This window comes from Nannobrachium achirus (genome assembly GCF_963921795.1).
Source record: "Nannobrachium achirus genome assembly, chromosome: 12".
In the NCBI taxonomy this organism is placed as follows: Eukaryota; Metazoa; Chordata; class Actinopteri; order Myctophiformes; family Myctophidae; genus Nannobrachium; species Nannobrachium achirus.
In genome coordinates this window covers 14,554,121-14,567,729 of record NC_137832.1, presented here as the reverse complement: position 1 = coordinate 14,567,729, position 13,609 = coordinate 14,554,121, and the positions used below count along the sequence as shown (strand labels likewise).

Below are 13,609 nucleotides of genomic sequence, written 5' to 3'. Positions count from 1 at the left end.
CCCTGCCCTACAGTATATCATTGACATAAGCCAGGCGTGTGTTTCCCCACCTCTGTTGTTCAATCCTCTGCAGCTTCTCGTTCATCTTTCGGTCTCGCTCCTCCGTTTCCTTCCTCTCCTTCTGAACTCGCTCTCTCTCCAGACGCCGCCTTTCCTCCGCCGCTCGTCTCCTCTCCTCTTCCTTCCTCTCCTCCTCCTCACGCTGAAGCACGCACGCACACGCACACGCGCACGCACACACACCACACACACAAGTTGAAACAATGAGACTCAACAGTACATTCATTTTCAGCTCGGATCAAAGCATCAAAGTGTTTCTCAGTACCTCTGCTCTTGCCCAGAACGAGTCCCTGTTGATCCGTCTCATCTCCATCGCTGCGTTGGTCTTTCTGTAGTTTGTACCCTGTACACACGCACACAACAACACACACAGTGTATCAGGAAATACATGTACACACACCGATGAATACAGCAACTCAATGAATATGGCCAAACAGGCTGATCGGAGTATTCCTTAAAACTGCAGACTAGGCCCGGAGGCCGCCGGCGTGATGCCAGCCTGCATGTTAGCGCGTCGCAGGTTTGAGTCCCGTTCCCGGCGACCTTTGCTGCGTGTCACTCCCCGATCTCTCTCCCACATTTCCTGTCAGTCTGCTGTCCTATCAATAAAGGCATAAAAGCCCCCCCCCCACCTCCAAGAAACAAAACTGCTGACTTGGATTGCTATTTGCAATCCCCTAGTCACACTATGCATTTTGGGGAGTGATGGTGTGTTGGGTTTATATGTTCACTGGTCATGTTCACTGAAAATACGGACTATGACTTCAAGACCCAAATACGTACAGAACCAATGTGTTTATGTATCGTTACACCTCCAGTAAACAGATCCATCTAAAAAAAATTAGAATATTGTTTGAAAAAAGCAATGCAGAAGCCATAACTGACTGCGGAAACTTACCACTGAACTTCAAGCAACTCTGACTTCAGAATGTTGCTCATTTCTCTATTATAAATCCTTGTTTTGAGTGGTCTTGTGTAATATTGTAATATTTTGAAATATGGACTTTTGATATTCATGAGCTGTATGCCATACACATTTTTAAAAAATAACAAAAAAGGTTTGGAATAATTCACTGAAAGCGCAATGTATCTAGAATATATGAAAGTTTCCAAAAAATGTATGAACGTTTCAAGAAAATGTACTTTTACACAATATATATATTTTTTTTTAATGTTTCTGTATTCATGGGTTGCATTTGTACTAGTCCTACACCAGCCATGTTGAGGACCAACACAGGTGTTCTGATTGGCATAGAACATTAGTTCTATGCCAATCAAACACATTGAAACACCTTTGTTGGTCCTCAACATGGCCGTTTAGGACTACAAATGCAACACACACACACACACACACACGCACACGCACACGCACACACACACACACACACACACGCACGCGCACGCACACGCACACGCACACGCACACGCACACACACACACACACACACACACACACTCACCACGGTCTCCTCCTTGTCGGCGGACGCATAGCTCCTCCTGGCACACTGCTGGCCACTCCCACCCTGCACCTTGGTGATCTCACAGACCACCCTGTCCTCCGTCACGTCCTCTGGTCTGTCAGCTCTGATGAACACATGAGCCTCCTGCAGGGCAGAGGAAGCATGGCGTTAGGTCATGCACGCTTCCCAGTTCAATCCCCGGAGTTGCTGCCGAAGTGTCCTTGAGCAAGAACCCCTAATTCAGTGTTTCTCAACCTTTTTTCTGCATGGGCACATGCACTTTTCATGTCCCAAGAATCCATGGGCACACCATCATAATACGGGGGTGTAAATATCGTCACTGTCGGGAAAAAACCTTGTATCTCTAAGTTTCAAATTTGTACATTTCTTCGCAAAGCAAAGCCCTGCTTCATCATACAAGGCTGTCGCACAAAAGTAGTGAAAACAGCAGATCTACAAGCACACAACGCCTCGCGGTGCGAGGCGTTGTGTGCTTGTAGATCGGCTGTTTTCACTAGTTTAAATCATTTTTAAAATGATAAATACAATACTGGCTTTCAAGCAGTTTCAAGGGGCACACTTGACCCTTCTCAGGGGCACACCAAATGTCCCCAGGCACAGTGGTTGAGAAACACTGCCCTAATTCACCCTTTGTTTAGTCCCGCCCGTTGTCCCGTCCCTCTTCGCACTCATTGGTCGTTGTGTCTTGGTGGGACAAAAGTCCTTTCTCTCCATCCACTACCATTGAAATTCAGTTGCTTCTTATTGTTATTTTGTGTATTCAACTCTCATTTTAAACTTGGTTTCAGTAAAAAGGAGCCTCTCAGGTGCAGTATACTATAGTGACTGGGCATGTTTTTATTTCTCCAAAAATGATGTTTTAGCAAATTCTCAACGTAAAAAAGGCGGAACCAGGGTGGGACAAGGCAGAAAGAGCCTGCTGGTTGGTCAGTCAGGGACCAATCAGAAGGCTGACAAAGGGTGAATTGCAGATGCCGACGAGCTGGGTGGTGCCTTGCATGGTTTCCTTCGCCATCGGTGTGTGAATGGGTGAACGCAATGCACAATCATTGTAAAGCACCTTGGATAAAGGTGCTATAGAGTATAGCATTACTCAAAGGTGTTTAAACTTAACTCTCCCCACGCTTTGAACGTTAACGTTCGCCCCATTTTTTACAGAACCTCGATGCCAATACGGCGCTCGTTCGGTTCGTTCGTCTGATGACTGTAAGCTGATGAGGGGTCGCGCGGCCGTTTACTGTAAACACATTTTCCGCGGTGATGGTGTAAAAAATCCATTATGCGTTAGATCAACGGAGAACAATTCACTTCCTTGTTGATTTCCTCTGGCTGTAAGGCTCTGTGGCCAGTGACTGGTCTTCTTCTTCTTCAACACATAACAGGCAAATTCACTTTCATTCTCGCATGACGCCGCCCTCTGCTGCCTGGCAGACCAAAGTGCACTATTGCACAATAAAAATAAATAAAAATAAATAAATAAATAAATGTCTGTCTATCTGCTATAACGTCGCAAAGGTAAGCCGCTTTTTGATGGCACCAGACCCAATAAATAAATAAATAATCTGGCAGTAGGAGAGTTAAGGTTAAACCGAAACTCATGGAGCGTTGTCCAGGGTGTTTTAGGGAAGGGAGAAGAGTCTAGGACAGGGTTCCCCAATTAGTTTTCCCCAAGGGCCAAATTATGTCTAGGGTACCAAGCCGAGGGCCACAACATCTTGTATGTCCAAAACCGTTCGTTTTGCATTCATCATTTTAAAAATGGTTTAAACTAGTGAAAACAGCCGTGGTACGAGGCGTTGTGTGCTTGTAGATCTGCTGTTTTCACTACTTTTGTGCGATGGCCTTGTTTGATGAAGCAGAGCTTCACGTTGTCCAGGGTGTTTTAGGGAAGGTTCAGCCAGAGCACATGAACAACAAACACGTGAATGAATGCGTTGAAAGATGTGTTTGTGCACATACAGAAACCGTTACACACATACTGTAGACACACACACACACACGCACGCGCGCACACAAACACAATGTGGTTTTCTCGGGGGGAGGTTGCAGTTGTGCAACAGTTTGGACGGAGAGAGAATCAAACTGCAGTTCAGATCAAGAGGAAAACATCAGTATGAAAACACAGCGAAAGCAAATTTCAGACTAAATGCGTTGAGGCACGTAAACCACCAGGATCACTTTTATTAAGCGCCCGTGCAAACAGCTCAGTTTATGGACTTCCGATCGGAATGATTTCATTCGGAATGGATAAATATTGTCCGAGTGAATACAGTCAGTGTGAGTCAGTGGTGGAAAAAAGTACTCATATTTTTTACTTAAGTAAAAGTATCAACACTGCAGTGTAGAAATACTCAGTTACAAGTAAAAGTCCGCAATTCAAAATGTACTTGAGTAAAAGAACAAAAGTATTGGCATCAAAATATACTAGATGTAGTGGAGTAGAAGTAAAAGTATTGGAAACTGGAAATACTCAAGCAAAGTACAAATATCTCATAATAGTAAGTACATTACTTAAGTAAATGTACTTAGTTACTTTACACCACTGGTTAATGGACTCTCCCATCGTAATGATTTCAGTCGGAATGGATAAATATTGTCCGAGTGAACACAGCCCTGTGGAATGCAGGGTTGGCGCGAGGAAGACAGAACAGGGGAGATGGGAAAAATGTATGGTGTGTGTGTGTGTGTGTGGGGGGGGGGGGGGGGGGGACAGAGAGAGAGAGAGAGAGAGAGAGAGAGAGAGAGAGAGAGAGAGAGAGACAGAGTGGAAATATTCAGCAGTTTTGCTCTCGGGGAGAGAAGTGAGTTTGGATTCAGAAATGACAAATGACCACAGAACAGAACATAATGTTCCCTGTGTGTGTGTGTGTGTGTGTGTGTGTGTGTGTGTGCGTGCGTGCGTGCGTGCGTGCGTGCGTGTGTGTGTGCGCGTGCATGTGTGTATTCTCACACATACAGTGTATGGCAAAAGAGAATCAATCTATCCGTCACTAGTACTAACTAACGCACGCACGCACGCACGCACGCACGCACGCACAGCGAACTGATTGGCAGTGTGGGACATTCTAAAGGAGATCAAACTAAGACGCAACCATTTTCATCTGAGTTTATAACTTACTTAGTTTCTTTCTTTCTTTTCTTTCACAGACCTATGTACTGCCTAGCTGACTATTATCAGAGTTGATATGATATATGATATAGTACTTTATTGTCAGTTCACACTGAAATTTGTCTTACGACACAGCAGCCATGTATTCAAAACATATATTCAAACATTTGCAACTCATCAAGGCATACATGACACGCTGAGTCGCGGTGCAGCCTACTAGCGCACCGAGCGCAGAGTTATCATGTTGAACATCAAATCATTGTAATCACCAGTTGTAACATTGACATGAACAGTAAAGGCAAGGCAATAAATCAATCAATCAGAGGACAACTTATTATGCTATTATATTCTAGCCTGGCGGGGCCCGACGTCATACTGCGTTCACTCACTCATTCCTTCCACAGTATAACGTCTGGACTTCCAGGTATAATTGGCAGCGAGTATTATGATTATTTTCTGATCGGGGCCAATCAGTGACTGCTTCCGCACAACAAACGTAGCTGTCTTTCCTGACAACAAGTGAAAAGATTTCCCTGATTGGTCCATGTGTAGACGGTGACGTAGATGCATGCTGCAGCATTTTCAAAACAACAATGGCTGCCCTCGCGATGCAACAAGTGTAACAGTTAACGCTCTAACCATAAAACAAGCAATAAGTGCAGTTATTTCAGAGAATCAATTACAACAATTAAAAAGGAACACGGAGGATGCGCTAGTGGAGTTTATCGGCCGAAAAGACGTGTTTGTTTGCCGTTCTTCCGACTGGCTGAGAGATGTTATGCTACGCTGATTGGTTAGAGGAATCTGTCTGTCTGTCAAGGCAAGTACTCCCGCCCACTTTTCAAGCTGCCAATAGGCCAAAGGCCAGACGTTATACTGTGGAAGGAATGAGTGAGTGAACGCAGTATGACGTCGGGCCCCGCCAGGCTAATTAAATTCTAGTCTTCAACACAGTGTCTCTGAGATGGAGGACGTTGCCCCCGGTGGTGGGAGGTCATGTCATCATCTTCGGAGGATACAAAGAGGTCTACATAAAAAACGATGACCTGCACATCCTAGACTTGAGTCCTAGTCTGAAGACGCTATATACGCTAGCAGTTATTCAGTACGATCTGGAGCAGTCAGAACTCCCACACAACGTCAGATGGGAACTGGCAGCCATGATTGAGTCTGGTGGAGAATTGGAGGTCTCCGATGGTGAAATGTTTTAATATTAATGTGATCTAATGGGAGAAGAAATCTATAAAGCTTTGGTCTTCAACAGGTAGCTGAATGGTTAGGGAGCCTGCCTGGGGAACCAGAGCCCCTGGTTGTCCCAGGTTCGATTCCAGGCCAGGGTAGCAATGTCAATGTGTGCTCACACGCTCCTTGTGGGCAGCAAATCAGCTGGGTTGGGCTGAAAACGCTTAATTTCCCTCTCTTAAACGAAATTAACGAATTAAATTGGAAATGGAGCCGAATTAAATTGGATCCGACCCTAAAATGGAGCCGGGGAAAATGGACCCGATCTGGCTGGGTCTGATGCTATATTTCGCTTATTTTTCACCTCGATCGCCTCTCCGAGAGGCGAGAGCTATTGTGGAGGGTTGTGTGCGTGCGTTACGCAGGACAGTTGCATTTTCAGCTCAGTCAACAATGACATCCACAATAAACACAAACCTGTCCAGTGACAGTCCACTGTCTACTGACTCCTACTCTGTTCTTTGCCATTCAGTTGGCGTTCCCTCATAACTTCTGTGTACAATGATGTCACACGCGCACCCTCTATTAGCTGTCTAAATTAACACTGATCTGGGGACCCCCCCCCCCAGAATCCTGTTCTCAAGCCCCAGTCAGAGAAGCAGTGCTCCACCTCCTGGTTGTGAGGCGTGGTGATGGACAGGGTGTTAACATTTCCACATCTGTCAGCGCTGAGACGACGCACATGAACTTTTAAGTCCTTCTGCAACAATAGAGCTTCTGTTCTGGTGTGTGTGTGTGTGTGTGTGTGTGTGTGTGTGTGTGTGTGCGCGTGCGTGCGTGCGTGCGTGCGTGGCTGCATTACGTCATGACAGAAACAAACCCAACCTGACTTCCACCAGCCGCTACATGCAGAGAGAGAGAGAGAGAGTGTGTGAGAGAGAGAGAAAGAAAGACAAAGAAATAGACACACACACAGACACATAGAGAGAGAGTAGGGATGGGACGATATGAAAATTTCATATCACGATTATTGTGACAAAAGAAATCGCAATTTACGATGTTATCGTGATAATCAAAATCCATTATGCTGGGGCGGAACATTAGCCAAAAAATAGCTGATCTACAAGCTCACAATGCGTCATTATAAGTAGCCTACCTTTTACCAATTATAGAGGGTTTAAGTGGTACCGGATATGCAGCTCGGCAAATAAAAGGTGAATTGATCCCAGTGCATGACGGTGGACGATATCACGATAAATTAAATCTCCACGATACGATTATCATGAGTATTTTTTTTATCACAATAAACGATAATATCGCGCATCGTGCCATCCCTATATAGAGACAGATAAAGAACAGATCACAGACAGGCAGAACGAAACATGGTTGCCGGGGGCGACACCTAATTACACAACAAACAATAACATTCATCCACGTTTATAATTGACATCAATCACTGTCAGGATGAACGCTACGCTTATAGCCAGGAGGAAGCATTTACTCAGGCTCATTGAAGGTCGATACACCACACACAACATAATTACTACATACTGTACACAATCTGTGTTCTGAACGAAGGAACGAACAAACTATCGATAAATCAATCAATCAGAGAAAACCTTACTCATCAGGGGTTTGGTGTCTTGCTCAAGGACACTTCGACACCAATCTGGCTAGCCATCGCCAAGGAAAAGTTCGGTCGCTCTTTTCCCTTCTGCAGTAATACGGAAGTCTGTAATCGAGAGACTACTTCGACACAGGCCGAGCCCGGAATTTAACCCATTTAGGCCTAGAATTATTGAATGCTTTAACCAGTGAAAAATAGCAGATATACAAGCTCACAGCGCGGCACCGAGTGCAGCGCTGCGAGCTTGTAGATCTGCTATTTTTGAAAAAGTCGTGAAAATGTGTGCAAATCTTTGAATATATGTATTTTTCAAAGCAAACGTTTGTAACTCAAATTTTGCTTCTGGGGGGTCCCTGGAACTAGATATTTTGAAATGGGGGTCCGTGGCCAAATAAATATAATTTTGGGGGTCCTTCACGTGAAAAGGTTTGAGCACCACTGACATAGTAGTCTCTCAAGAACAGACCAACTGAGCTCCAGTTAAGTGAAAAGGACCTTTTCTTTGACGATGGCTGGCCAGATTGCTGACATAGAAACATAGTTTTTTTTCCAAAATCTTAGAAGGATTCAAAAGACACTTATAGAATTGGGTCAAAATTCTAATTTTCAAGATTTTTCAAAAATAGCAGATCTACAAGCTCGCAGCGCGGCACTCGGTACCAGGGTGCCTGATGGAGAGGTAAGGAACTGCTCACAACGCCTCGCAACACGAGGCGTTGTGAGCATGTAGATCTGCTATTTTCACAATAGAACCGCATTATACAAAATGTAATGTCTCAACTCTTAGTGCTCGTCAGGGTGGCGGGTGTCCCCTGTTAAAATGGGATTATTTTGGGGGTCACGGCCTGAAAAGGTTGAGAACCACAACTCCAATACAGCACCAACATGACCTGGCATCAACGTTGGCAGGGATGCGGTGCTCGTGGGCATTGAACCAGCAGCTAGGGCTGTCACGATAATGCCATTTTACATGACGATTAATTGTCACTCAAATAAGTGCGATTAACGATTTCATTGTGTATTTGTCGTTGACGATTACATTTCTGTTTGGCTTTTAGGCTTTGAAGTTGCACATGGCAATCATGACACATAACCTAAATATACAAAGAAATTGCTCTGACATATTTGACAACTTTATACTGAAAAAAGAACATTGATAGTGGAAATAGCCGATCTACAAGCAGATTGTAGATCTGCTATTTCCACTCCCTTTTGTAACTATATTAACATTTCTAAACGTGGAAACGACTGTGACGATTATGACAAAATAATCGCGATTACCTCAAATAATTGCGATTAGACGATTACGTAATAATCGTGACAGCCCTACCAGCAGCCTTGCCCCATGCGTTCTAAGAACAGGCGTGGGTACATCATGATGCTACAGTACATGCTGAGACAGGCCCACTGCTTGGGAGTGTTATTAACAGGGCGTGTTTGCTTTTCATCTTCTCCAGCTCGCCTCCTCCTCTCTCCCTCCCTCCCTCCCTCCAACGCATGCCATTTCGACCACCTTTTGACCCCGTAAACCAGTGGTTCTCAACCTTTTCAGGCCGCGACCCACGAAATAATCATATTTTAACTGTGGATCCCCCACCATGACGAACACTAAAACCTCTATCAGAGTCCAGGGTGAAGAGCTATTCACTTCACCGAATTGTAGTTTTCTAGCTATCACTTTGTTACTGTATGTATTTTTAGGTGATAGCTAGAAAACTACACTGCGGTGAAGTGAATAGCTCTTCACTCTGGACTCTGATAGAGGCTTAAGAGTTGAGGCATTGCATTTTGTATAACAGGGTTCTATTGTGAAAATAGCAGATCTACATGCTCACAACGCCTCGCGTTGCGAGGCGTTGTGAGCATGTAGATCTGCTATTTTCACAATTTCTGCCTCTGATATTTGACAATTTGGCCAATGTTTAATTTGTCCCTTTAAGCTGGGTTCAAACCTGGGTGGTTCGAGCGGTGCGATAACCGCGATTACTTACTGTAAAAACAAAGACGAGACGACGCGCGACCGAGCGCGGCGCAAACGGGCGTGCGCAAACCATCCGAAAGGGGCGTCGCGAACGGTCGCCTCGTATCTTTGCCCCACTTGGAAAAATCCAGCTGAAGCGACCTTCGCTTCACCCCCACTCCACCCATCGCGTCCTGACAGCCAATCAGCGTTGATGTTGTCCAGAGACACAGACATTTTCGCCATGATTCCAACGGGACATGATTTCTTACCAACGCGGACCTGAGCGACCAAAGTGAAGCGATAGAAGCGACTAGAATAGAAGGAATAGCTTCAGTTTTGGACGCAGCTTTAGAGGTATTAAAAAGTCCTTAAATTGTCACTTCAGAAATGTGCAGACACCCTCTATACACTTAAACATTATGTTGGTTTGTTTACTGTTGAGTGAGAATACAATGTTGGTTAACCATCTGAGGACCCCCCAAAATAATTTGGGGACAACCCCTCCCCCTGGGGGTCCCGACCCACAGGTTGAGAACCACTGCCATAAACGACGCGGCCACAGTTTTCCCGGTGAACCTAAGCGCAACGGTGGGGGCGCGGGAGTGTGGGGAACACACTACCACTGACTATTGCCGATGATGGAGAGTTTATATAGATTTATGTAATGAGAGGCACTCTTGCCGATTTCGTAAGACACTAGTCGCCAATTGCAAGATATTTAAAAGTTATTTGGGGCCATGATGATAACCCCTTCTTCCCACTACTAGACTAAGGATTTATATTGTCTGTGTTATTGTTTACAACTAGCCTTACATTAAGAGGAGCATCTTAAGGTAAGGCTAGTTTACAACCACAATTATTCAGGTGTGGCAAGATCGAGGTTCTACTAGTTTTAGAAGCCTTTTCAGAAGTTAATTTAATGTTTTCCATTCAATGATTTCCTTTATCCTCATCTAATCTTGCGCTAATGCACGCAACTGTTTTCGCCAGGTTTTAAGGTCTTGTTTTAGTTGTTTCTCATAAGCTCGCGACCCTCCTTGCCCATCGGCCCCCACCGTTGCGCTAAGGTTCACCGGGAAAACTGCGGTCGCGTAAACGACCTCAGAGGTGTTACAGTACAGTAAGTACTCTGGGACAGTGGTTCTCAACATGTGGGGTCGGGACCCCCAGGGGGTCCCCACATAAAAACTGGTCAAACATTGGCCTAACGTTGGTCAGCTATTGTTGAGAAAACAACTGGTCCTCAACATTCCTTTCAACCTACGGTGCTCCTAGCTGAGAGAGAGATGAAGCAGGGACCCCCTAGCTGAGAGAGAGGTGAAGCAGGGACCCCCTAGCTGAGAGAGAGGTGAAGCAGGGACCCCCTAGCTGAGAGAGAGGTGAAGCAGGGACCCCCTAGCTGAGAGAGAGGTGAAGCAGGGACCCCCTAGCTGAGAGAGAGGTGAAGCAGGGACCCCCTAGCTGAGAGAGAGGTGAAGCAGGGACCCCCTAGCTGAGAGAGAGGTGAAGCAGGGACCCCCTAGCTGAGAGTGAGATGAAGCAGGGACCCCCTAGCTGAGAGTGAGATGAAGCAGGGACCCCCTAGCTGAGAGAGAGGTGAAGCAGGGACCCCCTAGCTGAGAGAGAGGTGAAGCAGGGACCCCCTAGCTGAGAGAGAGGTGAAGCAGGGACCCCCTAGCTGAGAGAGAGGTGAAGCAGGGACCCACACTACCTATTGCATAAAATGGTGGTGCAGATTAAACGCCTCACGTTGTGAGCTTGGTTCTCAACCTGTAGGTCGGGAACCCTAGGGGGGGGGGGGGGGGGGGCAAATTATGTTGGTGGGTCCCCAGATGATTATCTTTATATGTAACATTGTTTTCTCTCTCAACAGTAAACAATTCAACATAAAGTTTCGGGTATCTGCACATTTCTGAAATGACAATTTAAGGACTTTTTAATACCTCTAAATTCTAAAATGACAAATTAAACATTGGCCAAATTGTCAAAATATTAGAGGCAACAACTGTGAAAATAGACGATCTACATGCTCAGATCTAACACCTCGCGTTAGATCTGCTAATTTAAAATATGATTATTTTTAGGGGTCGCAGCCTGAAAAGGTTGAGAACCACTGGTCTAATGCAGTGGGTTCTAAAAGTGGGGGGTTGGATCTGGGGTAGGCAACCTTAAACAAGGGTGGCAACATTGGCACGAGCTCGGGTAAATGTCAAATAAATGAACTCTCCTCACATCTGTTTGCACATTACATCCATCCTGCACATAACTCTACATTAATTCAAACTCTGGGAATCTGGGAAATACAGCAACAAACATCTGTTGTGGTGTCATAACTAAACTTAATGTTGATGCGGCACACTGGCTATGGAGAAAATAAAAACATGGCTTGACTCCCAGACAGGGGCGTCAATTGGGTATGGCAGGGGTATGCAGCTGCCATACCCTGGGTCCAGGGGGGAAAATAAAAGTTACTTCTAAATATAAATCCATGAATGTCTCTTTGTCTATCTGCGCTGGTTATTATGTTGTTGAATTACAGTAAAATAACTACAAATGCAAAATGTACCAAAATGATCACTTTAACAAGGTATTATAATTATTTTCTCTACACTTGTATTCTCCCCAGCTTAACAAAATGGTATATTCTCAGGTTCCGCAGGTCAGCTGCACAGGTGCAATGCATTGTTGTTAATTGTGGCACGTTTACTAACATGCCAAGTTTAGCTGCACTTGAACAACCGTTCCAGGCTGCCATATCCAGCCCAAGAAACCGTAGAAACCTGTGTAAAAATCTGTTTTTTTTTTCATACATTGTGGAAATAGCCGATCTAGCATGTAGCATCTAGCATGTAGATCTGCTATTTTCACAATAGAACCGTGTTGTACAAAATGTAATGCCTCTTTTCCATGAGGACTCCCATCTTTGCCATACCCTAGCTTTTGCTGAACTGACGCCACTGTTTCCAGAAGGCCTGGATGGGGTCATACGTTTCGTATTGTTAGTGTGACGACATGAGCAGATGTAGGCCAGCAAGGCAGGACTAATGGATCCCAGATGTGTGTGAACAACATGAGCTCACTGCACGGGAACGCTCAGACTCTACTAGTCAAACACGGCACGCTTAAGATCAGTGCGAACCCTAACACCCATGTCAGTGTTATTTCCCTGAATGAGCAGATCTTTGTGTGATAGGGTGTTACATCAACTTGTCTTGAACCCCGTGCGTCCATAATCTGAGGGGTACATTAGCCAAAAATAGCAGATCTACAAGCTCAGAAGGTGTTGTGATCTTGTAGATAAGCCTTTTCAGCAAAGAGGTTTGGTGTATAGAGCAAACGTTTTCTAAGTATTGAGGGTTCTACAAAGCCATCTATATGAAATGTATGAAAACCTTTAATCTGCAACAGTGTGTGTGTGTGGGGGGGGGGGGGGGCTGTTTCATCTCTAGCATGTGGGGGTCCCTGCTTCATCTCTAGCATGAGGGCCCTTAAATATGTCATCGTTGTCGGGTGGAAACCTTTTATGTCCAAAACCGTTTGTTTTGTATTTATCATTCTTAAAATGATTTAAACTAGTGAAAACAGCCGATCTACAAGCACACGTTTGTGTGCTTGTAGATCGGCTGTTTTCACTACTTTTGTGCGACGGCCTTGTATGATGAAGGGCTTTACTTCGCGAAACAACGTAACCCATTTGAAACTTGGAGATACGAGGTTTTGGCCCGACAGTGACGATGTGTTTGCTAGAGGTCGGAGGTCAGAGCTCTCCCACACTTCACAGAAGGATGAGATTCTCTACGCTCCGGCGCACACACGCTTGACCACACACACACACTGTTCATTTACATACAGCGTGTGTGTGTGCGTGTGTGTGCGCGCGCGCGCGCGTGCGTGTGTGTGCGTGTGTGCACGTGCATGTAAGACAGTGGAGATGGCTGAGACGCAGATTCCTCGAGACAATAAAATCACACCCGTGTGAACTGAGCGGTGGTTTACCCACCAACCCCCCCCCCCCCCCCCCCAAATGCGTTCGGGGTCCCCATCTGGAATCAATGGGGGTACATTTATTGTAATCAAATTATTGTCTTCTAAGGAATGTGACAAAAAATTTAAAATATTATTGAACTCAAGACTCCATGCCGTGAGTAATCAATAGAAGAAAAAGTCATTTTGGGGTGAACTACTCC

General features: G+C 45.2%; 1 protein-coding gene across 1 annotated transcript in view; it reads right to left on the bottom strand.

Annotated features, from left to right (window-relative positions):
* Positions 1-13,609, bottom strand: part of LOC308295415 (uncharacterized protein) — a gene marked incomplete at its 3' end in the record, with an annotated part of 80,319 nt that overhangs the window by 14,763 nt on the left and 51,947 nt on the right. The window contains 3 exon segments of the mRNA XM_080738470.1: positions 51-202; positions 326-403; positions 1,521-1,664. Coding sequence (XP_080594596.1) covers positions 51-202; positions 326-403; positions 1,521-1,664 — 374 coding nt within the window.